Here is a 26,252-nt window from a genome sequence, read left to right as displayed (position 1 = left end):
GAATGGTTTTGGCTCCCAGAAACCATCTTTCCAAATAGAGAGACAAGGTGTCTCTCACACTCCCTACATAACAGACCTTTGCTGGAAGGATCATGGAGCCAACAGCAGAATTTACTTTGTGTTCAAACTGCACCTTGTTTTCAGAAAATTAAGCAACATTGGGATCTCTTGTTTCCAAAATACCCAGAACAAAATAATGCCAGTAACATTGAACTGCAAAAAAAATTGCAGTAGCATTGCAGTATTTGGCCATGAAATATTTCTTTTCCAAAATACATTATTAATCAGCACACTTTCCCATTCCTACAGCTAATAATAGTCCCTTTCTCTGCCTTCTCAATTTTATTAGATGTAATAGGCTGACTACATCCCCTTAACAACCTTCCTACCATCAAGTTAAAATGGATCTAGCTTCTGAAATGAATCCCCGTAGGGACTTGTTATGTCTTCTACTTCCTAAATGTTTCAGTGTCCTTCAAAGGCAGCCCTATATATTAAGAATGAGACCATGAAGCCCATTTTACCTGGCTGTTTTTTCTGCGGCTCCTCCTCTTGCACTGGCTGGTAAGATGGCAGAGTTCCATTTATATTTTCAGTATATTTTCCACTCCTGGAGGGGGGAAAAAAAAAGATACAAAAAACAACATTAGACAAATAACACAGATAATTTCTTTGCATAAAGAATTTCCACTGAAAATATGTTTCACTGCTCTCAGTGATTTACCTGAAAGAAGGTGGTACCAGTTCAAGAGGCAGAGTTAGTGGCAGAGGTTGTCCAGCTTTGGCCATATCAGTTAGGTGCATGGCTAACACAAACTCATCAGCTTTCAGTTGTCCATCTCCATCAATATCAGCTAGTGACCTGCACATTTTTAATAGCAATAATAATTAGAACTAAATATCACAATCGCTCACCAGTGACAGCTGAAAATTTTCAGAGCTGAAACAGCGAAATAATTTTGAAAACACAGAATTCCTTTGAAATGATCTGTCAAAAATCATTAAAATTAATAATATGAATAGTGAATGAAATAAAATATTCTTTTGTTTATAATGTGCTGCTATACAGATCACAGATGTCATTTTAAAATGCAAAAAAGGATAGGAAAGTTTAAGAGACTTCTTAAACTTCAAGAGAAGAGCTGGGAAGAGAATCCTTACCTATTCAACATGATAGAAACCACTTCTTCCTTTAGTTCAAAATAAAATGTTATATAAAATTAACCAAATGCTACAATGGGAGCCTTGGCATAGAATTCTTTTTTCCCGTGTGTTTCCTTGGCATTGAAGGGAAGATATGAACTGCCCCAGAGCTCCTTGAAATGGGTAAGAAAAAGATCATCTACCCCCTTCTAAGGAGAAGGCAAATCACACAATCATACCATCAGCCTACTTGTACGCAAAATGCTTCCCACACATTCAGGAAAAAAACAACAACAATGAAATGTTTCCAGAGATGCAGACAAAAAAACAGGAATCTTTCTCAGAGAACTGTCTGTATAGATGTAATTGCAGGAATGTGTCCTTAGACTGGACTTAGGTGAAATGCTTAATAAAATAAAACGCTTGTGCCATTTTTTACACACACATTGCCTTGGACAAAAAATATTGAGCAGTTTAAAAAATAAAAATAAAAAAGGAAACAACAAAATCCACCACACATCCACAGTGAAAAATGAAAGGAGATGATTAAATAAGATTTTTTTTTTTTTTATGTTGACCGACCAGCACTGTTCAGACACAACAGTACTACTATTACAGTAATTACCATGAAGATCATACTCCGGTAGAAATATTTTATAATTCCTTACTTTGGGCAAAACTGTAACTTGGACTTGGATGCTAATCCTCTACATGTGTAGAGACATCCCTGCACTGGCTCCTGATAGCTTTAGGCTGGGCATCCGGGAAGAAAACAGTACCTGCTTTATTTCCCCATACTCCTATGTGGATGAATATAACCTGAAACTCCATTTTTACCCTCACAGTGCGCAACCAAATCAGCTGAACTAATAAGAGGAATGTTTCAGCTTGCTTCTGGTAAAGACAAACTAACGACTCCTCCTGAGATAAAGAGGAAGAAGAAAGCAGCCTGCCTCAGAAGGAGCTGTAAAGCACAAAGTTATTGCGAATTCCTCTGGGACAATGAGGCTTAATGCACAGCATAGAAGTTATGTCTGAAGGCAAAATCCAAACTACTGTATCTAGCAGGTTAAAGGCAGATTATTCAAACCTTCAGACAACTGTAACTATTTCCATCACCACAGTAAAGACAAATCTTAAAAAAAGTGTAATACGCAGTTATCTCTATGGGAACTGTAGCGAGTCTCTAAAAATCTCCTTTCTTAATCTCTCTCCATATTTTAAAACCAACAAGGTCAGACAGCCTTTTGTTTCACAATTCTACATTTGAAATGAATAAAGCTCAGCTTAAGTAACACATCACTGAAATGGAAATTGAAATTATTATCTATACTATCATAGGGAGTCTAACAAACAAATACAAAGAGTGAAAAGCTTATTATATTAAGTTGAGGTATCTTTTGAAAAATGTATTAATCACCAAGCCAGTTTATTAAGTAGCTTACTTTTCATTTACTATATTAGATCTCCGGCGTCCCTTCATCATTTACTATTAAATAAAGTACAATTCCTCCCTTTAACAACAAAAATGCATTGAATGCATAATCAGTAACTAAACTTACCAAATAGTAGCCAGCTGAGTCTGTGAAAGGTTTGATTGCAGAAGGGCATTTCTTGCTTGAAATCCTTAGAGAAAGTGTAAAAGATATTAACAAAAATAAATACTTCCAACAAAGATTCACATGTAGCAAAAATGGGTCATGAACTGGGGCATGTTTATTTTTAATATTAGTCTAATCCCTTTTTCATTAATGGCTGACAGTTGGCACTACTCCCAGGCTTAACAAGAGGTATTACAATCTGAACACAACAAAGATTTAAGTATTTTTGGGTCCTTTTTTTTTCCACTCAAAATTCAAAACAGCAAAAACTGACATGAAAAATGGATACTTAGGGTAATCCCCACAGCTGTTACAAGAGCACAGCTGATTGTCTACTGAAAGTTGGAGCTAGCAAGCTGGAAAACTGCCAGTTTTCCTTAGTTAACAAAGGACCATACACCCTTCTAGGCGGGTCAATGAAACCTTCAGCTCAAAAATTAACTGAGCAAGATAAAGAGCATTAAGTCCATTTCAAAAAAGAGAAAATTGCCCTCCTTTTTTGTGGACTAGAAAACCGGGCCAGAGGCTTGGTAAATACTCATTCTGAACGAGAAATCTGGTCAGCTATAGGCATACATACTGACTTTACACCTGCTAACTGCTTGTCCAGCGCTCTACTCACTGGCAAACAGCTAGTAATCCAGTTTTACAAGAACTTTCAGAAAACCCTACTCTTGTACTAACAGTGTGTGAAGTCTTTCAAAATCACCATAATGTTGTGGCACAGCACACATCACTGAAACTCAAGAAGGAATTGCTCCCTTAAACGACTTTTGAGACTTTACAGCCACATCTGTAGTACTGCAGTGTCTTCCTTGAACTTCTTTCTTTGAAAAGAAGACAAATATCTAAGCAGTTACACACAGCACAGAAGCACAACACAAAAAAGATTGTGTAGATGTCTTTCATTTCACAAAGTCATAAGAAACGCTATCTGCCCAAAGACTGATGCTTGAAAAATGACTGCTGATTTTAAGGAGTTAACTTCCCCAGCCTCATGGTTCTCAGGCTCCTCTTGTTCTCACTGCTGCCACTCTTCTCTTCTTCTCACTGACTGCTACTGTTGCTTCCCCGGTCCACCCAGGAAGACTGTTGCCTCCTCAGTCCTCTCTAGGTCTAACACAGACCCCAGGCCAATAAATTGATGCCCATTTCTATTTCTTGGCTAACAACAAGCAGAAGCCAATCCTCATTCTCTCCTGTACAGGTCTGAATATCAACAATTTCAGCTTTCATTTTGTTTGGAAGTCAAATGGTTTCCATGATTTCAGCAAGCCAGGATTTCATCCCTAAGCCTGCAATGTTCCAGAGGCAGAAAACAAAAAACACTGCTCCGTTGCCTTTTCCCCATCTGTATCAAATGCCACACTCACCTGATAAATATCCACTCATACTTTTATCCAGGCTGTTAAATTTCTGTCTGTATTTTAATCTGGAGGCCTGAGGAACTGCCCAGTCTGAGGATGCAATCTTTGGTGAATTCCCAACTAGCGAAGCACTAGAGGAAGAATTTGAACTGTAATAATGTTTCAGAAAAGAAAGAGAGAAGACCTCTAAGTTACTTGGCTTAAAAAGCAGGCATTGGTACAAAAGATATATAGCATCTTCTGGTAACAAGAAACAACTTCTACAAAGTTGTCTCTGCTAACTTGCTATAAATATTTTCATGGCTAACATGAAATCCTACTGTGAAAGTAGGAACCCATACCTAAAGGGAAACTCTTGAGATCAAGATTCCATTCCCTTGGTATCACGTATTATTATTAATTATTATTATTTATATTTTTATTATTCTATTATGCCATGTTTCACCGGAGGATCATTGTGATAATAACACTACAGAAAATCACAGGGAAACATCTCAACCTTCATAAGAATGTTTAAAAGAACTCTGAAGCATTTGGTAGATGTCTATGTAACTTTGAAGACGTATGCAAATGGACAACCAGGAACACACAAAAAAATCTACCTGATAAAGCTGCTAAAGCCTCTATATTCCACCTCTCCCTCTGTTTTGCCATTAGTGACAATGACAGGCTGAATGGAGATTTTCCGGTTCATGCAGTTTCTGCAGAATAGCACTGATCAAGTGTTTAGTTTTGTCTATAATGCTTCTACCTTTAAATCCCAGCATTTTTGCACTGTGCCATCTTTGAAGACCAGACAAAACCAGTCTGGTTTACTTAAGGTAATCCTCCTATTCATCCTATGTGCTGTGTATTAGCAGCAAAAAGGTGCAAGCACTTCTGAGTCACTTTCTGGAATTGAGCTGGGGCTGAAATGCCCTCTGTGTTGTCTTTTAGAAGACTGTTCCTTCAAAGTCCAATTGTAGAGATAATTGTAGAGACCCTCACTTAGTCTCTGACAAAGCTCTAAAATCAGTGAAATAGAGCAGCTGATGACAAAGATTTATAACTTTCTATTATTCATAAAACAAATCCATAGATAAATATTTATAACAAATACAGTTCTTACATGTCTGCTAATTATTTGGTGCCATCTATAATGAATGAGCACATCAATCCATAAACATTCCTTTTACAACCACTTGCAAGTTTTACATCTACTTACTAATGCTGTACATTCCCTTCTTTTAGTCACCACTTTCTCTCATTAGAGCTCCTCACCTACTTCGGATAGTTTTGTTACATTTACTGAAAAATATTATTTAATTATTTAATAAATAATATTATTTATTTAATTATTTATTTGCATATATCAAAACAATCTACTTTCAGACCTGGTAGACCATTATTAATGAATGAGACTTTGAAAATACAAGTGTTCCATAATTTTTTGGAAGGCATACTCAAGTTTAACACATAACCATTTTAAACTCAACTTTCATACCTGCTAGATCCTAAATCGATTAGTGACTGTGCCTTCTGCATATTAGTACCACCAAACCCTCCTGCCATGGGACCTAAAGAACCAGTATGAGGCAACGCTGAAACACACAAACAAACAAAAACAAAAGCTGTAAAGTAAATCAGTATATATATATATATTTTTTGAGGCTTTAAGAGAAATAAGAAAAGTTAATCAGTGCCTTGTTTTAAAACTTAATTAGTTAGAACAGATATGATGAATGTGAACTTTGGAAAAAATACTTTATTATTATTATTATTATTATTATTTCAGTCAAACTGAGTACTGGACTATACTATACTTACTTGAAGAGAAAGGTATGGACAAAGGCTGCAGAAGGCTGGATGTTCCATTTGGCAATGATGAGGTACTGACAGAAGGCACCAGGGGAGCAGAAATTACCAAAGGAGGAATGGAACTCATTGAGGTCAGAGACATGGGAGCTAATGGTGTGACTGCAGACATAGACGTTGGCATGGACAGATTTGGCATACTACCCATTCCTAGAGTAAAATCAAACAATTAATGATTTAATACTGCAGAGACTCCAGCAAGAAACTGACTCCACTATGCTAGGCAGAAACTACACAAAGCAACCTGCATCCAGAGATACAATAAGCTAAAATAGATGCTCACACAGAATATTTTCTTTAAAGCTAGGCAACTCAGCTCACAGAGGAAATAAGGGAAACTATACTGAAGAACATTAATTTAAAAAACAAAACAAAACAAAACACATTCTCAAGGTAGCTAGTATTTCACAAAAGGTTTAAGATCTAATGTTCTGTAATTACAGATATTTACAGAATTACTGTTCTTCAACAAGCCCATCTGCACCTGGCCCCTGAGATAGAAATATAACAGAACCAAAAAGTTGTGGGAATCCTCTATAAAGATCAGCTCATGCTGTTCCTGAATTAAGTCTCTCTCAAATCTCGGCCCTGGGAAAATCTGTATGGGTGAAAAGTATGTTCTGAGGGACACATGCCCAATAAAGGATTTCTTAAATCAGTTGTCTGAAGCTAATTAAGACACTTGAATTACTGGCTAACTCTTGTGGAAGAGGACTGGATGCAGATGAAATGATGAAAGATTAATATTAAGTAATGATATGCCAACCATAGCTATATATAAATGCATGCACTTGTATGCAAACACACAAGATTTAGAGCTGATCAGACATTTTACATCGCATATGTAATATACACAAATATTTAATTTCAGTGTATACATACAAAAGCATCCGCTGCATTTTGTAACCTGGCTGAAGTCATAGTGTGCATTTATTTCTACAAAACAACAATATGTCAACTAACAGACACGCACTGAATCCCAAAACACAGAAGAGAAAAAAAGTTAAAAGTAACTACATTTAATTGATCACATAGTCAGTGAACAATCTGATTCATTTTGAAAAAAACATATTTAAAATAACTGTTTTACCAAAACTTTGACTTTTGCTAAATTTAACTTGAAAAAAAAAAGTAACAAGTATAATTTGGTGAATGAGTAGGAGGGAGACAAAAAAAGGCCTTCAGTATAAGAGGACACTCTGCAAGTCAGATGGCAGATGCAAATGGCCTTCTCGTCAAAATTCACTAAAAGCTTTTATTAAGTATCTTTGAAGAATGAAATTATCAAAAATATATACAATTTGCTCTGTCTCAAGAAAGAGGCTTTGTGAATTTCTTACATCAGCATATTCATGGTGTTTTTGGTTTTTTTTTGGTTTGGTTTTAACCGATTGCTTCAACAACTGGTCAGACTAATGATACTTATACTCGACTGCAGATCAACTCTGTGTTTTCTCTCTGAACACTAAGTAATTACATATTAATAAGTACCAAAGCGAGCTGACATTAGCGGTGAAAGTACAGGAGATTGTTTCATGACAGGAGGGAGAACCATAGGCAAGTGCTGTCCTTGTAATTTCAGCTTGATGAGTTTCATAGCTATAGAGAACTCCTGTTGATCCATTTTTCCATCCTTGTTCAGATCTGACAGTGCCCTTTGGAAAAAAAAAAAAGTCCACAAGGGAGAAATGTAAATTAAACGTTTTCACTTAATGAGAAGCTTTCCTATCTATTTTATTTACTGTTTTTATCTACGAAAACAACAAACACTGCAACCATTTCTGTATTTTCTACTTTTGTTAACACTGAAGCCCTCCAAAGTTTGCATAATTTCAAAGCAAAACGTTTGTCTAACTATATTAAATGACTTCTACCAAGTTTGGTTTTAAAGTTACTGTGTATTAAATACTTAGCACCTGAGAAAGGAGAAAGATATTTGGAAAAGCAGTAGTCTCGTGCCTGGAGTCCTCTGTTCACTTGTTGCTCAGATACACCTCAGCTATGCTTCTTTCTATGCTACTAGCAATGTAAAAATTTCCTTGCCACTCTTTTCATGCACATTAAGTGTCTGACAAAGAAACTAACTTAGCATTATTTCAAAATACATGTTTTCTTTAATATTTTCCATAGGTGAATTCCTCTTAATTATTATGGTCCTCCACTCTCTGACTTTTAGCATGTGCATGTACAGATAACAATGAAGTACTTCGAAGCAAACGCAGCATTTTGGTGAAGACTGAGGAGTTACAAAGAAAATTTCTGTTTTAAGTCTTGTAACTACATGCTGCAAAGAGCAGCACTTTTTCCAGTTCCCGTGTTGTAGTACTGGGTTGATATCTTACAGTGTATTATAACTGACCTATTCTGTAGCTTCAGATTTTTATCTGTTTTCTAGTTTCAGTACAGTTTCCACTCCTAGCTGAGTAGCACGTAATTTTTCCCACACTTAATCTTATTGCCGTTTTTTAGTGTTTACTGGTATTTTAAACACCATTCTTTTCAGTATCTCCAGAAATTCATTAATCTCTTTATTCCATATTATTACTTATAACATTAAAACATGGTTTGACTTTTGTGGCAGTCCAACAGGTGCTTTCCCCTATTAGTGCCTTGCAATTTTGCAGCACCTTTTGCTTCAAGCGATTCTACAGTTTAAAAAGGCAGTGTTCAAGATGGTCTGATTTGAATTAAAGTCATAAGAAAGATTTAGAAAGATACTGCTTTTTAATTAAGTGCTGGTACACGAGTTCAATCCTTCCTCTAAATTTAATAAAATTAAAAACAATGATTAAAACAACACTCCTCCTCTGACTGCTGAAAGCATCTTTTAGACAACACAACATACCAGAGATGGTATTTGGAAGCTACCTACTTCTTATAAAAAATAAGGAATACCTTACCATATGTCAGCAAGGACTGAAGCTGGTAGACCAGACTGCAAAAAAAAGGTACGTGCTTGATCACCTGTGACAAACAAGAAAGAAAAAGACTATTACACTAGAGACTTGGAGTGGACATTTATGAATATCGGAATTTTCATAAGACCTCAGCACCCCCATGAGGGACCAGATCTTCAGAACAAACCACCACAACAGATGCTAAACTTTCCAGGTTCCTACCACCCAACTCCTCCCTTGGTGACAGCAATTATCAGATGTCCTTCTGTTCTGTAATCTTGAATCTTTGCTCTGAGAAGTGGATTCAAATAGCTACAAAAAGCTTTAACAGGTGAAAAAACAACAGCTGCCAACAGTTTAACAAATATATGATGTAAAGAAATATTATACAGTATAAATGACCAAAAAATTTAATCCTGACCCAATTACTTTTACAGGAAAGGATGAGCACGCTATTTCTTTCCTTCTCCTTTATCCAACCTAACTTGAGCCAGTACTGCCACTCTAGAAAAAAAATTGGAAAATATGTTCCAAGTAAAATTCTGTTCCATCACAGAAGCATCCAATAATTCAGTATTTCAGGAGAGGAATAGGAACTGTTGTGCACATCCATACTGAATTCCACATCAATTGGTACGGATATGATAAAACACAGATAGTGATATTAATCCTTATCTATGAGTGAATTCTATATGCTTAAAGCCAAGACTTCAGGTATTCTTTCAGAACTTTCTTCCCTTCTATTCATATACAGTCTTTCATTTCAAACACTCACCAAACAAATAATAAAGCCTGCAGACATGCAGGTGACAGCCCTGATGTGGCCTAAAGGTAGTCTGTTTTATGAAAGTCCCCGGGACTGCATACTTTTCCAGCTGGTGGTAAAATAAACACCAATCTCCCAGTGCTGTTTGGTCAAAGCAGGAGATTATCTTAGCCAGAAGATGGGCATGTTACCAACAGACAACTTCTCTCTCTTTCCTCTGTCTTTTTCAGACCAAAAAGAGGAAAAATAGGGGCACTAGCGTTACCAGATAGGTTAGTCGGCAGATAGTTAGGCAGGCAGAAGTGATCAGGGCTCATCTTTAGCAGCCCCGCACACACAAAGAACAATGCATTCTTAACTTAAGTCATCTGCGCCACTGAACTCAAGGCTTTTCTTGATGTTACAAAGTGCAAATTCTGAAGTGCACAGCAACATGACACAATTGTTCCAGAGAAGAAAAATTGAATTCAACTGGAACTGACAGCAGGCAACTGCAAAATGCCCTGAGACTGTCCAGAATTTGCTGAAAGCCCAATGGTTAAAATATATCAAGCAGTCATTAACAAGGAAGAGTTGTCAGTAACTCTCCCTGCCTCCCCCCATAACAAAGATATCTAACAGCACAGTGTTCTCTAGCACTATTCAGACAGAAGAGAGCCACTTGTGTTTCTGGTATCACTTGTCACAATAGCTACTAGAAGTGTTTCTTGGCAGCTTCCCATCTCAGCACAGATTTAGCCTGATACTCTGGGTTTTGAAACTAGACAGAATGACAGCACGTAAATGCTGGCTGCAGAAGTGATGGGGTTAATAAGCCAGTGTTTCTGTGCCAGACTTTAGTCCAAAGCTCCAAAGGTTTAGTAATAACCTGTGGCTGTTTGCCTGAAGAGTATGGTTATTAGTCACACAACAAAGGGCTGAAATAGGATGTAGTTTTTAAACAGTTTCACAAAGATACTATGTGTACATAGCAGTTAATGTGTAATGCAGAATCCCAGACCAACCTGTAATGTAGCCTCCTGTGGGTTTAAGGCTATCAAACTGCTTGTCATGCTTGGTCCGCTCTTCCAAGGTGATGGCCCATATGTTTGGACCTCCTGAAAAACAACAACAACAACAAACAGACTGAAGATTTTTACAAATAAAGCAAATCATTTGTAAAATCAAAGCTTGGTTTCTTGAGAGACAAAATTAGATCTAGACACACCCAGCCTCTACCAGTTTGGCAAGGACATTATGAAACACAAAAACCTGCTTCCCAGATGCGCAAGTGTTAGCTGAGACAACTCCTCAGCCAGATTGCTTTATGCTCTGCTTTCAAACAAGCTGTCCTGGCTTTCAAAGCTGGTGCAAAGTAGTTTCCTGTTGCTGCTGATTGTTTGCAGTCAGGGCAGGAAGCATGCTGCTCTCAGTACTTTGTGTGAACCAAATACTCCCCTGGTTCACCAGTAAACAAATAGGATTCAATGTCACTTACAGGGGTTCTCATACTGAAGGCTCACATTCCTACAGCTGCCAAAAAGACTCGTGCTTCATCTTGCCGATGTTCTAAAATCAAGAGTGGGACTGCTAATAAAAACATGCTGGTTTTGTATGACAAAGGAGTAACACCTGAGATTTTTTTTAAACAGTATATGATTTCAACTTAGCATTTTTCAGTGCTTAAAAGGGAAAAGTATAAAATATTGCAGCCTCAAGGTAACCAGGAGAAATTGCAGGGAACAATCTTGTTTACAAAGCTGTGCTGATATACCAGACAGAACCAGGAGTGACTTCCAGAAATGCTCAAAGGTGCTGTATAAAGGTCAGCGTGTTCACCCTTGCAGGAAAAGCAGTTTGCCAGTAACAATTGGTTTGGGTTTCAAGTAGGAAGAAGTTCTAATTGGGAAGCTTTTGACAAAATCTCATTTTTAAATCAATGAGTGCAAGAATTAGCCAAAATTCTGAATGCAAGCCCCCAAAATAGCATTAAAAGGTCATCTAAAAAATCTCTAACAAATTCTATTGAACGTTACTACTTTCAAAGAGCTGTTACGGTGTTCTTCAAAGATTCATATTGCTTGGTGAAAAAATGGTCATGGAAATAAATAATTCTTTAAGGAAGATATTAACAAGCTGCTTTAATATGCACAGCACTTCAAAAGAAAGTTACTACAAAATGCTTCCTGTTTTCCGACACAAACCTCATTTCAAGGCTTTGAACCGACAAAATTTCAAGAGCTTTTTTCACTGCTTTCCCCAAAGCAGTAACAAAGCTAGCAGATGGCAAGCTAACATACATGCCAATACACACATATTGGCAACGTTAAATCGCTTCTCTGTTTATTCATATATGCAAACACATTGTCCAAAAATACTACCGTCTCTGCTTTACAAGGTCCTGTAAAGACGACCCGTATTTTCAGATTTTTTACGCTGCTGCTTCACAGGGAAAGACAAATGGTTAAAAACCACACAAACGAAAACCAAAAACTCGCTGGAAATATGAATTGCAAAAAGGCTGGGAGGACGTTTGGATATAACCTTTAAGCACCTTGAGTTTGGAGTTTTGTTTCCATGCCAGCAGCAGTTACCCAAGGTCTACAGTGAAACAGCTGAATGTACGAGACATCTCGCTTCGGAGGAAGGAGAATGAAGATGGGATGTGAAAAAGAGCATTGTCAGCTCAACGCTTGCAGACCTCCTTCTGGCTCTCCACACTTAGATGCTGGCCCATCTGTCCGGTGTCTTACCACTGCTGAAATTAAAGATGCCTTGCTCCCAGAGAAAACATATCCCAAAGGATTTTTCAGAGTCTTTCCAAGAAAGGGAAAGGCTTAGAAAGAGTCTTTTTGCAGGCTACATGCAGAACTGCACTTCAAGAACCCCACCTTCAGATGACAGGAGCCTTCTTCTCTCTTCTGATTAAAGGCGTCTAGATAAATCTAGATTAGATTCTGACAATAAATCTAAATAAATCTATTACATGTCTATTGATGGGCACTGTGAGTATTGCCATAACACACAAATGAGGACAACTTCCAGCCTACGGCAAAAAACCTTCGGCAAAAATGGCACTTAAATCTTTTCAAATGTTAGTTCTGAGATACAAATGGAAAGTGCATACTATGGTTAATCCTTAAGGAATTTATCTGGAAAAGATGAACCACTGCTCAACTGCAACTTCAGAAAACCTGACCTTTTTTTTTTTTTTTTAAATATATGGAAAATAAAATCATAGCAACAACACGATTTTGGTATATACAACACCGTATTTTAGTTATCCTTTGAAGCAGGTAGCTACAGCACTCCTTACCTCTAGATTATCAATCAGAAGGATTAAGACTGCCACAATATATTCACGTGGTCAGGGCTGCAAAGTGCTAAAAACACTGTAAGAATTCATTGACTGCTGTTACTGGCACTACTGTAGTTTATCTAATATAATTTATATTACATATTACGTATTTCTGTTTAAACGTACTGAAATTCACAGTTTCATATAAATGTATCCCAAAGTATGCAAGAAGATGACAATCAACCTTGAAACACTTCTGATATACTTCAGCAGAACATCTCTGCATAAAATCTGGTGACTTCTCTTTTTCCCTTTTTTTTTCCCCCCCTTAGTTCCCAAATTAAACACCCAGCAGCATTTCTTCAGCACCCATCTCCACGACAGGTTTCTTCCAAGCATAAATTTCATCCATAAAAGCTTTGGCTGCGACCGACGCTATTGCAGCACCAAGTGTTTATGGCATAATCCTAATGAGACGCTGCAAGCAGCTACTGGCATGTCCAAGCGCTAACCACGGAGTCGTGTTATGAAAAGTGCACCGTGTGAATGTTTCAGGAAACTGATTGCATATCCAGAAAAGACCAACCTGCTAATAATTTATTTTCAAAGGTAAGAATTTCAGATTTTCCCTGTTCCTGAGGACAGACTGAAAATGTTTTTGTAAGTAAGTCCACAAAGATATGCTCCCATCTCCTGAGGCGTTTGTAGACATAGAAGAAAATAATGTAACAGACCTTAAAACTCAAAGCAGAACTCCTCCCATGTAGCTGGAATATTTTCCTTTTAAGTAAGCGTATAAAATATGCATACTTTATAAATAGAAATTCAAAGAAAACACGTTCAGTTCAGACCGTTTTAGCAACATCACACGAGATCTGTCAACACTGAATACCTTGAAAGGTAGGGTGTTCAAAGGGAGATTATTAGAACACCTTTTAATTTAGAAGGTTGAATGAAAACACGTACTAAATTTCAAACAGAAATGAGATTTGAGTGCAAGACAGAACCCAAGCAAAGTCCTTCCAGAGCTGTGATTCTTTACATGTTAAGAAAAAAAAAAATTAAGAGCATAGCACTAAGGGAAGGTGAAAGTGTTGTGAGGACTTATTTTCAGCTTAACCAGGTGCTCATCACTCTTTTGATGTAACTATTTGGAGACAAGAATAAGAAAAAAAAATTGTCTGTACTGAAAGTGTCATTAAAATTAAGATTCCACAAAGTACCAAGCAAAAATACCACATCAATCTATCTGAAATCAACACGTCGAACAACAGGGATCACAAGGTCTCGGCAATTCCACAAAATGCCTTATGACACCATTCTTCAAAGTAATTACTATGTTTACTTACAGTACGACTGAGCCCATCACAATACTTACCACAGATGATAAAATTAGTTTGAAACTCAGTTCTCCTGTGCAATCACCATCAAAACATGCTACAAACCTCATGAATGTTATGGTTATCTCCCAAAGTAACCACCTGTGGCAAAACTGACCAGTCGGTACTGCTCTCAAGAAAAATAACACTGCCTGATACACAAACTACCAAGTTTTCTTGGCCACCAAATGTCTTGGGAATCACAGCTGAGACAGGTAAGTGGAAAAGAAGAGTACAACTCCAGCGAGTCTTAAGTGTCATGGGCATGTCAAAGTGTGCAACAATGGGAAGAGCACTCCTTTTCTTGGAAGGACGAGGCTGCGGGAAGAATTAAACAGAAATCTACTGTCCAAGACACATCACCTAAACATATTTGGCCCAGCTCAATGATCTTTGCACGAACACTTCAACCCCAGGGCTGAGAAACTTCTTGCCAGTAAGCCAGACCTGACCAAAGGGAACAACCAATTTTGCCCAGAGCCTCTGCTGTTCTTCCTTCCTCACAGCCCGAGCCGTTACTCACGGCAAGTCATGCATGAATCACAAAACCGAACTGCAGGCATCCCCTCTGTCAGGCTTTGCTGGCGAGACACCTCTCCCATCACAGGATGGGGGAAGAGGCACACGGCTCCTTGATGGAGCCGTGGTGGAACCTTTGGCACTCCAGAAATTTTGAGCTGGCATCAAGTAGTAGGGAACTACAATATTTTAAACAAATTCAGCACCAGAGATCAAAATACCACTGCCACTGTAGGCTCTCAAGACAGGCTTTGCTGGGGACGATTAATAGTATGTTACTACTTTTCTAACTTAAATTTCTTGGAAATTTTCATGAGAGAAATATTTTTTCCCAGTTATAGATGGTATAGTTTTGGATAGAAAAAATGCAGTCTCTTTGGCAATAAGGTATCTCTTAAAACCACTTCTTTTTTCTTCCAAAGAGGTTCCCTTGCAATCTCATGACCTTGAAACATATCCACCTGAATGAAGCTAACACTATATTTGACTACACTCCCCTTTAAGGAATCAAGACTCAGGAAAGGCTGAACTTAGAGACTTACCTCACAAAGATTCTCCCTAAACAAAGTAATTATTGCCTTCACTTTCTTGTTCTGTCTATGAAAAAAAAAAAAAGAACACCAACCCACCACAATTCTAGAGACTATCTTTTTTAGAAGACAGATCTCCAATCTCTTCTCACAGTGGCTAGTACTTCAGAGAAGACCAGATAAACATCAAGACTGACAAGTGGTCTCAAGATTAAACACAGGAAATCCAGACTCAAGATCCAGAAACGTCTCAGCTGATTCCTTACACCAGACCAGAAAGCCTGGGAGAAACCAACAGAGAAATCTCCTTTCCTCCTACTCCACAGCTTGATGATACATTCAAGAATTCAAAGTCATGTCTGGATTCTGCCTACATTTAAGGGATCCACAGAACTGCAAGGACACACACAAACAAACCCAGTACTACACACTGGTAATTTAACATGCCTTTAAGACTTCTCTAAAGAAGACAAAACCTATCTGACCTCACCTTCATGTAATGGGTAACTATGTAATTCAATGTGGCGGCACTCCAAGGTTTGTAGTGTTGGAAATAAGCAACTGTGCTGAGGATTAAACATTTTCTGTACTTTTAAGTTCATTCTAAACACGAGACATCTTTGTAAGAGAGCATATTAGGGTCTCTTTATGACAGGATCATAGTCCTTGGTAGGAACGGCTCTAGAAATGCCATCACAACTCTGCATCAGACTGATAATCTTCTAAAGAAAATAAAGGACTTGCTTTGATGGGCTGCCAACATGAAACAAAAACAAACGCATTTCTTTCCTTAAAACGGTAAGCTGCAAATGAAAAAGAGGGGAGAGAAGAAAGTGCAGTCCTAGGAGAGCAGCAAAAAGCCTTGAAAATGCTGCTGTGAAACTTCTGCCACGTGTTAATATTACCTGTAGGCAAAAGGGAGCTGTACAGACCGGTGGTATTAGCGAAAAGGATACAGGCAACTTCCCACTTGTGGAATATCATGAGACATTTCTCACATTCTTCAGAGAACTGTGTTTGGTTTTCACTGATTGGTGTTGCTTGTTTGTTATTCTTAGGAAAAAAACTACGCTCCTACGAGCTACAAAGTTAATTAACTCCACGGAGGTAATAAAACCAAATTGAAAGAGAACTCCCTGTACACATAAGTCACGAGGACAAGTGATTATACACCACCTCTTTAACCATCCCAAAAAACAGTATTAAATTTCATAATGACCCTAAATAAATATTTATCCCTGTGTTTAGGGAGGGGGAAATGTCATGCAGCAGCTTGCTTGTAGCTGCACAACAAGGGGCTTTCCATAATTCAACCACCAAGTGCATTACTATCTCCCATCAGTAGACTCGAGAGAATTGTTTGGTGTAAGAAATATTGGGATAAATCTAATATCTACAAATACAGACAGGAATTAAGTTTACCACAGGATTATTTATTATAGATCAGATTTAATGAGCCCAAATGAGGTAACTGAAATGTGGAATTGTACTTTTGATTTTTCCTTGGTATTGGGTAAACACACTAAGAGACTAAAGTACACAGAGTATTTCTCCATTATTATGCATTTCCATATTTCTTACCAGTGTTTCTACTATTTTCAATAACTGTTTCCCTCCATTTATGTTGATTCTTTACATTTATTTTTGTTCTTTGCCCATCCCAAACCCCCACCTGCCCATGCTTGACGAATGCCCCTCTGAGTCCCAGCTCCCCTACTCTCAGACCACAGCAGGAGCCACACAACCTGCAATGTGTGCATTAATCCCACTACTCCTGGTCCTACCAGAAACCCATCACAGAGGCTCGCAGCACATTAGGCAACACTGCAACAACTGCCAGGGGAAAAGGCTATGTCTATGCTTAAGGAAAACTTCAGCAGTTTCTTTAACGTATACACTGTTGAAAGGAAACAACCAGAGCTAAAGCTCATTCAACAGTGGGGAAAAGCTCCTGTGTTTCTCCTTCAGTTTTGTATTTTCAGTAAAGTTAGAAGAATCGTGCCCTCTAAAGCCAAGAGTATTTTTAAAGATTTTTTAATGTCTCTGATGTGCTTTCCAAAAATAGCTGTTCCACACAGGGAGGCTGTTAAACAGTGTCTGACAAGTGCAGGGCTACACAGATTTGGCCATGAAATGCCTGCTTAATTCAAGAGCTTCCTGACAGAAATATGAACAAAGAAGCATAAAACATTGTAGTTTAGGGTACAGTTCATATTCTTTCCATTATGTATAGGCCTATAGATATTTTCATAGAACCACAGAACGATTAGGGTTGGAAAAGCCCACCAAGTTCATCTGCTCCAACCATCCCCCTACCACCAATGTCACCCACTAAACCATGTCCCTAAGCACCAGGTCCAACCTTTCCTTGAACACCCCCAGGGACGGTGACGCCACCACTTCCCTCCTCGTGTTCAGTAGTTCACTACAATCAAATACTGGGATCGTTTGAACTAACCACGTGCCCCATGAAACAGAAGCAGAACTCCATACGATGCAGTATTTTCTCTGATGATACGGTAATTGTAACTGAAGCCCCACTTCAATATACAAAGTCTATCTGTAAAGTAAGACTATTAGACTTTCTTTGCCAATCACTGACCTCAATGTGGAAACATAATCCTTTTAGAATGAATATAATCCCTAAAATAATGCAAAGATGCATAATAGCCTGGTGTAAGATACAGAATAGTCTGCCTGTGCTGAAGGTAAAGAGCCACTCGTTTTCTCAATTTCACAGTGCAACCTAATGATTCCAAAGCACTTAAACTATCAGGTTATAATAATGGGATGCATTGCTACACTTTATAAAAATCACAGTATCATCTAGCTCATTATGGCTATCCATTTTTAGAAGCTCCTTTTTAATTGTTATTGCCAAGTTCCACTGAAACTTAATGCAATGTACCAAGCAAAACATTAAAAAAAGAAAAAAACACAGATGTAGCAAATTACAGAAATTTCGTTTTAAGATGTGTAAATGAAAATCTTTTTTAGAGTTCTGTTAGAGCTCTACTAATGCAAAAATTAGGAAATGTGTACTCTGACATGACAGTACTCTCTGCTGCACATTAGCATGCTTTTACACTAGTTTCTTGTAGTAGCTATGATAATCCATTCAATAGTATTTTGTGGTTTTTTAAATATTAAAAAATTACCAGCAAGCCAGTTAAAATTTGTTAATTTTATGAAGTAACAAGATTTCTATTTATCATCAAAATGTGCAATTACTGTAACCTACAAAGTTTGTAAACCTGTACTTTATTCCCAAAACCTCGGTTAACTTTTTATTTTCTTAGAGGAAAAGTTGGCACACAGACTCATCTTAACCTAAGCCTCCCCCATTCAATACTACCAATAAATATATTTTCTGTCCAATTCTGGGAACTAATACCAAACCAAGAAATTACTTGAAATTGCTGAGCTACCAACAGATGCACATGAAATGAGCCCATTTTTCCATCTACTGATATTGCTGTGTATTTGCCCAATATTAATACTTCCCGATGGATTTTAGAGATAGAAAAGAGGAAAAAAATAGCAATAAAATCACACTACCAAGAAACTTTTCAATGGCAGGTATGGAAAGTTTGAAGTAAGCAGTACTGTCATGACAATAAATAAATAAAATGGGGGGTACTTTGCCATGTTCTTCCACACCAAGCTGCAAAACCTGCCTCCATCTGTTGTTAGCATAAGCATGCTTCCAGCTGGCAGACTGCAGCCTTCCTTGTCAACAGGAGACAGAAGTTGGAAGACATGCTTATCCTTCAGTTTAGGGCACGTCAGCAGCTCTTCTGGGTGAATTCCTGTCAACCTGCATCAAAGCCTTCAACAAGGAAAATTAAAAGGTTTTAATCATCATTGTCGAGGAAAAAAAACTTCTAGCGTTTAGACTGAAGTCTTCTATTTCTGAAGATTGATTTCTTTTATGCTGCTGATCGCCAGCATTCACAAAACCCCTACTAATTAATTAAAAAGTTACAAAAGGATAATTTGTTTAATTATTGTCTAGCAAATCTCTGTGGAATGCAGCAAAACTAATAAGATTCAGGTCAGTTGCCATCTGCAGCAAGTAATAAATCGTTTAGCACTGGGAGAAATGCTGGCAGTAAAAATACCAAGGAAGAGGATACAAAATGAACCTTGAAATTAGGTTGAGTAAAGGAAATGATCCTCCTACAAAAACATAAGCTGACATAAAATCAGAGCAGATTTCTGTTCAAAGAATGTTGTATCCTTTTTAGTAACTTCTGTAGTTATCTTCATTCTCAGGCTATTAGAGTGAAAATGACATTCCCAGGTTCTCAGACTTGAAGAGGAAGTCTGGGACCAAGAGGAAAAGAAAAGAAAAGAACCACCAAATAAAAAGTCAGACAGGAAGGGTGAGACAGAAGGAAAATGAAGAGGCATTTCCTGAGTAATCTGTGGAATAAAATAAATTAGGAGATAATTTAGGGAACAAACCACAGTAAAGACCCTGCCAGTTCAGACAATGTTCACCTAGCTAAGTACACGAATATTCATCCAGCTAAGTACCTGGCTCCCAAGCAGAACACCTGGCACAGAAGGAGAGAATGAAGTAAGCGCGTAGTGTTTACTTCCTCAGCATATTTTCTCAGCCTCCAGTGTTGCTCCTGATCCAGACGTGATACCTCATTAATGGGAGCAAAATCCATCTATATCTAATCACCTATGGAATCCAAGTAACTGGTTGGCATCCAGGTTCCTACGGCCTTCACTGTTTACTTGACACTGTTCAAAGTGCTGTTTGATACCTGCCAATAGTATTTTCACTTGATACTGGTTAATTCTTGTATTATGAGATCAATTACCACTCCCTTGTCACCTTCTCAAGGTGATTTTATAGGCATTTACTGTATCCAGCATTATGACTGTTTCTTTTCCAAGCTGAAAGGTCCCAGTCAATGTAATTACTCCTCATATGGAAGCTGTTCTGTAGCTTTGATCATTCTTGTTGCCCTCCTCTTTATAATTTCTAGTCCTGATACACAGAAAACATGTAGAGAGAGTTGGAAAAAACCACAAAGGTAACAAAATCAAAAATAAGAGTTTCCTTAAAGAATACTCATTATAATGTTACATTACTAATTAGCAGAATCTCCAACTATAGTCAGTATACATACACTACTGACTATAGTTGTATTAGTTGTGTAGTGGTATTGTATACATACAATATTACTTTCTCAGCACCCTAAAGAAGTTGATTTTAAATATAATAAATGACATTAAGACTCATTTAAGAATGTAAGACCTTCAGTATTGGGTCATACCATAGTCTCTAACCCTTCTTCCACAGTAGCTCGTACTCACTAAGAGAACAGAATTAGAAATAGAGTCCTTCCCTGGGTATTATACTCCCTTGACTTTCAGAAATCAGCAATCTGGGAGTTTCTTGAGCCAAAAGAGGCATCAGAAGAACTGCATTTAATAACCAAGGAATAGATCTTTCCTCCACAAGCTTTGATTCTGTACACTTGGAGCTTTGGGTTCCAAGGCACCTTCACACAATGAGTTCCAAACTATGTTGTTCATTAGGTTGAAAAAAAAAACAAGAACAAAAAAAGAACAACAACAACAAAAACAAAAACCAACAACACACAACCACCACCACCACCACCACATTTTCTGCCTCCTTTAAACTCAATAATTTAATTTTGTATTGATAAGAAACTAGTCAATTGAACCTTTTTTCTTTTCTTTCCTTTTTTTTTTTTTTTTTTAAAGCTGTAAGGGGTGAAACACTGGAAATCTATGTCAGTTATGATTTAAGGTCATTGTTCAATTATAAGAAAAGCAGCAGATGTCCTCAACAACTGATCCGGCATAGCCTGAACCTACAAGATTCCTAATTAAAGTGACACAGCATTGTATAAATACATTTGATAGAAAATGGACAATGCCTAAAAATGGTTTATTCTTGACGTTATAATTAGCAGGCCAAACCTGAACTCATTCTGCCAATACCAATTAGTCTTATCTATGGCCTGTTCCACATGGATAGGCCATAGTGACCACAGAAGACATGGTAGTTAGTAGCTGCTAAAAAAGAAGCATTTCACCCAACACCAAAAAAAAATAAATTGCACCAACTATATGAAGCAGATGTAGTTATCAAGAAAACTAAATTTTTAACAGTTAAAGCCCTTTGAAGTTCTGACGTGGTAGATTTATGTTTGTGAGTCCCCTCAGTGAAGCCCTCAGGCTCTGGCTTCCTTTCGGGGAAGCATTTGTAGATCTTCCTGCGTTTTCAGATTTGTTTTTCCACACGCTTTGAAGAACAACAAAATCATGTGGAAGTCTCACTGATACTCCAAATTAATAAAGCAACTTGCAATACAATTAAAGAATACCTTCGGTTCCCCACTTAATGCAATCTTACCTTATAAAACCTAACACAATACTAAAAGTAAAATCTGAGCAAGACAGGGCAGTTATTAGCTTAAATTAACTCAGGGGATGAAGATCTAAAATCTTTGCTAGGTTATTATTTAACATTTAGGTTTCTTTTGTTTGTTTGTTTGGGGGGGTTTGTTTGTTTTTACATTGTAGGAGCATAGTATAAAAGGGACTTCCAAGGTCATCACGTCCAGACTGCTGCTACTCCAAGAAACTATATGCATTAATTCCTTTATGCAATGCAAGCTCTGCCTTATTGTGACCAGACTTTCTCCTTGACCATGTTCTAGAACATCCTTGCTGGCAGAAATGTCCCGATTTGACTCATGTTGGTCATGGCAGATGGGTTTTGGGCAGCCATTTTGGACTCAAGGGCTGGCGCTGAGGGCCGCGAGGTCCCTTTGTCACCCGCGGCCACCACGGTTGACTGTGTCTGGCTGAGGCTGGCGGAGCTTTGGCACACATAAGATGTGCAAGGCCCCAGTGTACTGTTTTGGGTGGGTGACAGCTCAGCCACCAGATACTTCCAGAGGAGGAAATTGGGAAGAGAGCGATTCTTTTTTGGTCTACAGGACAAGTCTTATGAGGGAACCGGGGTTATTTAGCCTGAAGTAAAGGAGACTCAGGGCAGACCTTATTGCTCTCTGCAAGGAAAGGAAGGTGTGGGGAGCTGGGGGTCGGCCTCTTCTCACAGGTAACTAGTGATAGGACTAGAGGGAATGGCCTCAAGTTGTGCCAGGGGAGGTTCAGGTTGGAAATGAGGAGACATTTCTTCTCAGAAATGGTTGTGAGGCATCGGAACAGGCTGCCCAGGGAAGCAGTTGAGTCACCATCCCTGGAGGTATTCAAAGGCCATGTGGATGTGGTGCTTGGGGACAGGGTTTAGTGCTAGGCTTGGCAGTGCTAGGTTAAAGGTTAATGTTTGGGTTTGATGATCTTGGAGGTCTTTTCCAACCTAAGTGATTCTGTGATTTCCACACCAAAACACTAGGAGCCGATTCACCTCAATTTAACCTTGTGCTATCACTATACTGAAAGAAAAATATTTTCCCTCCTTAATATTTACCTACCTAATAAGTAAAATAAAGATCAAATTTATTTACAGTAAAGTAAATACAATTTTTAAAAAGCAGTAAGCTTTTATTTTGGAAGGTTAACAAAGACAATCTCTTCAGTCTTTCTCAATACTTAATTCATTTTGCTTGGATGACGCTGAGGCCTAACTCTGCATCTATTAATTTATTTTCGTCCTTCCTTGAGCAGTTAGTCCAAGCTCTGCCTGGTAGCCCACAAGATGTCTCTCCCCAGCCTTATGCAACAGCACACAGTATTTCTCATTTCACCACTCACCTTTTAGGATGCATTTCCTTTCCCTCAAATCACATAATTATTACGTGATCATCTAATACATCCTGTTGCTTTTCTCCTTAGTCATAGCCAAATCCTGAGCTGCGAGCATCCAGCAGAAATTCTTCTAGCCTATCATGGTATGACTAAAAAGCTATTTGAGGACAGCATAATAGAAATATGATGAAATTGAACTAATGATATGCAATGGATCCTGTGTAATTCTGTCTGGAAAATGACTCCTAAGTTTGTATCATCAACAAATTTAACCAGCCTACGCTTGCTTTTTACTAATGGATGCTTCCATAAATAATAAACAACAAAGTCTGGTCCCAAGATAAAAATTCATGGAGAATTTCACTGTTATGACCTCCTAGTCTAATACTTCCATTTTCTCTTCCTTTTAGCCAGTTCTTTCTCTAATGAAGTCCAAATATGAGATTTGTTACACTCCATCTACAAAATTCAGTTATTGAAGAAAGCGTAAGGTGCAACCTTCATTAAAACCTAGTTCCACTTATTGCATTTAACATTTATGTCCATGTCTTATTATTTCCTCCTTCCAAAATTTCCTCTTACATCTTCCATGTGAATCATATTATCATAATTAAACATGAACAGGACAATTGCTACTCTGCAATCATGTAGCACTATTTCTGACATTTTAGGACTAAAGAAAACACATGATATGGCACATACAATTGGAAATCTAATTTTTGTAGAGTCTGATGGTAGAAGATATATGTCCTTCTGATTTGAGCATGCAAATTTTGCTCTGTATCAGCTGACACCTGTGTCCTCACTGAGAACTGAGAGGAAGGATTAGTTTATAAGTGAGGCCACGGAAAATATTTGTCCTTGTCTTTGAATTTCTTTCCTTTCCTTTTCCTTTTTTGATGTAGGAGAACAAATTCTGACATTTTCTTTGCAAGCTCTAATTCAGTTTAGTATCTTTACTTACACTTGCTGATATTGAAGTCTACAGCTTTTGTATCCATGGGTTAAAAGTCATGTTGCATTCATGAAGGTTTAAATGGAGCTGTGACGACCAGGGAAATAGAATTCCATTCTACAGAATGCATCAGTGGAACCAGGACCCCATTCAATCTGCTCTGAATTGTATTCACAGCAGCATAAAATCCAGCTTGACTTACAAAGTTTGAGAAGAAGGAAAAATGAGAGTTCTGAGCATTCCTTTTTGCACCTCAGCTTATCAGAGGAATTTTCCTGCTGGACCACAAGAAATTATATCAAAGGAAACAGGTGGTAGGAGGGAAGAGGAAGGACAAATAAAAACATAAACAAAAAAAGCACAGCCCAAAAATTCCAATGGTACCTAAGGAAATTGTGAAAGATACTGATCGACAAATACTGCCTTCCTTGTTCCAGCCAGACTGTGGAGATTAAATTTCCCCAAACCAAAATTCAGCATCAGCGTGGATATTAAACCCTGAAAATTCTAGCGTAAAGAGGAAGGGGAGTTAGGAGAACAGTAACATGTTGCAACTGCTCTTGGGCTGTAGCAGAAGGCATCCCATGGCAGTGAAGACCACCTTTTCTTGCTTTGTGATTAATTTAACTCCGTGATTGCCGTATTAAGTGGAAATGCATTTTAATCTATTACAGCCTCTGTCCTTTTAACTGTTTGTTATTAATGTATTAACTCCTTTAAAATATTATTTTGAAGGTACTCATGATTTAATTTAACTAAATGCCACTTTTACAAGACTTGGGATGAAATGTTAGGAAAGCTTTGTCTAGAGGGAAAACTAACTGCATGTAAGGAGAATAAACCACAGGAATCTGGATTTATCATTTTCCCCAGAGATGATGATCAATATTCACACAGTTACAGGATAAAACAAAATGCTGAGTAGGGAATACTGGTTTGCAGACCGGGGAGACAGATGTGTCTGGAGTAGCTATGTGACAGACCTGGACTTCACAGAGATATACTCAAATGTCTGTGATCCATCTGGTGTTATATATATGCTTTGTAATCGGCAGCCTTTCCACACAAGAAGAAAGGCATTACTCAGCCTTGCCTGTTCACATAAAATGTCATCACAACCTTTACATTCTGCACGAGATAAATTTCTAAGAACTGCTGGGTCCGCCCTGAGTTCCGTATAAAATCAACATACACTCTTCAAGTCCTGCTTCTCCTCTGAAATTCCAGCCTGCTAGCAAGACATCCACAAAGGTCACCTTGGACAAAAATGGAAGGTCAAAGGCAACTTGTTTGTCGATATTTACTGCATACTTTCATGTCTTTAGAGAGGTAGGGTAAGTGGTTTAACAAGAGCATGTGTCCTGGGAGCACACAATGCCTCAATAAGCTGAAGTTTACATGTGGCCACATAATTAAAAAAGAATATGCCAGTTCTCAGCCTAGCACGCAGTTTGGCCGTCAGCCACACGCTGACGCTGGAGAGTCTTAAGAAACTGTTTTGGTAGCGGTGGATTCTGAATAACAGCTCAAGGTGCCCTCAGTGAACTTGAGTCTCCAGGCTGGAACTCCAGCACACAACAAAGCTAACCTTGAGATCCTGCACGGACTTCCCTTTCTCTGCTCAGACTGGGAAACAAGGTGGGAAACATCTTCTGCTTGTAGTTGTTTGAGGTGATCTGAGCATCTTGCTTTGTCATTTGAACCCTGCAGTTCTCCAACTCGCTGTAATCCTGTACCTTGTAATCACTTGCTCATGCACACACCTGCTCTACAATATCCACTTAATTTTAACATCGAATGCCAAAAATAATCCTGAAACAGAAACTACTTCACGTCTTATATAACTGATGATCTAAAAGCTGGATATATTGTACCTTGCTGAGGACAGGGGTTCCTTCCCAGAAGAAAACCACCATTTCCCCCTGGTAGAGTACAAAACGAAAGGGTCAATGCTCTGCTAATACCAAGGTGTGGCAGGCAGTCAGTGCCCTCCACTTGGGCTGCAGCACTGCCTAATGGTTTACTTGCCACATGCATAACCTCGTTCTTCATCCAGTGCTTGAAGTCACTCACTACCTAGGTATAATACCATAATTAGAGGTTTCCACTGAGCAGTGAGTGGTAAACGTAGGTGATCTACTTTGAACAAAAACAGTAGTAGGAAGTACCAGAGAAGAGGAACATGGATTAGGGAAGAATG

At 38.2% G+C, this 26,252-nt stretch overlaps 1 protein-coding gene across 11 annotated transcripts in view; it reads right to left on the bottom strand.

The window, feature by feature from the left end:
- The window catches only part of ITSN2 (intersectin 2), an 80,978-nt gene that overhangs the window by 39,097 nt on the left and 15,629 nt on the right, over window positions 1-26,252 (bottom strand). For 9 of the 11 annotated variants that reach the window (XM_040554352.1, XM_040554341.1, XM_040554349.1 and 6 more), the window contains exons 3-11: window positions 10,633-10,725; window positions 8,866-8,929; window positions 7,457-7,620; window positions 5,918-6,115; window positions 5,595-5,691; window positions 4,118-4,260; window positions 2,706-2,769; window positions 725-862; window positions 525-610 (exon numbers count right to left, since the gene is read on the bottom strand). In XM_040554352.1, coding sequence (XP_040410286.1) covers window positions 525-610; window positions 725-862; window positions 2,706-2,769; window positions 4,118-4,260; window positions 5,595-5,691; window positions 5,918-6,115; window positions 7,457-7,620; window positions 8,866-8,929; window positions 10,633-10,725 — 1,047 coding nt within the window. The remainder of the gene's footprint in view (window positions 1-524; window positions 611-724; window positions 863-2,705; window positions 2,770-4,117; window positions 4,261-5,594; window positions 5,692-5,917; window positions 6,116-7,456; window positions 7,621-8,865; window positions 8,930-10,632; window positions 10,726-26,252) is intronic. The other 2 variants (XM_040554348.1, XM_040554347.1) reach the window with 1 other exon arrangement.

This window comes from Cygnus olor, chromosome 3 (genome assembly GCF_009769625.2).
Source record: "Cygnus olor isolate bCygOlo1 chromosome 3, bCygOlo1.pri.v2, whole genome shotgun sequence".
NCBI classification, from domain to species: Eukaryota; Metazoa; Chordata; class Aves; order Anseriformes; family Anatidae; genus Cygnus; species Cygnus olor.
Note: the sequence above shows the minus strand (reverse complement) of the source record. Positions and strands in the feature narration are given on the sequence as shown.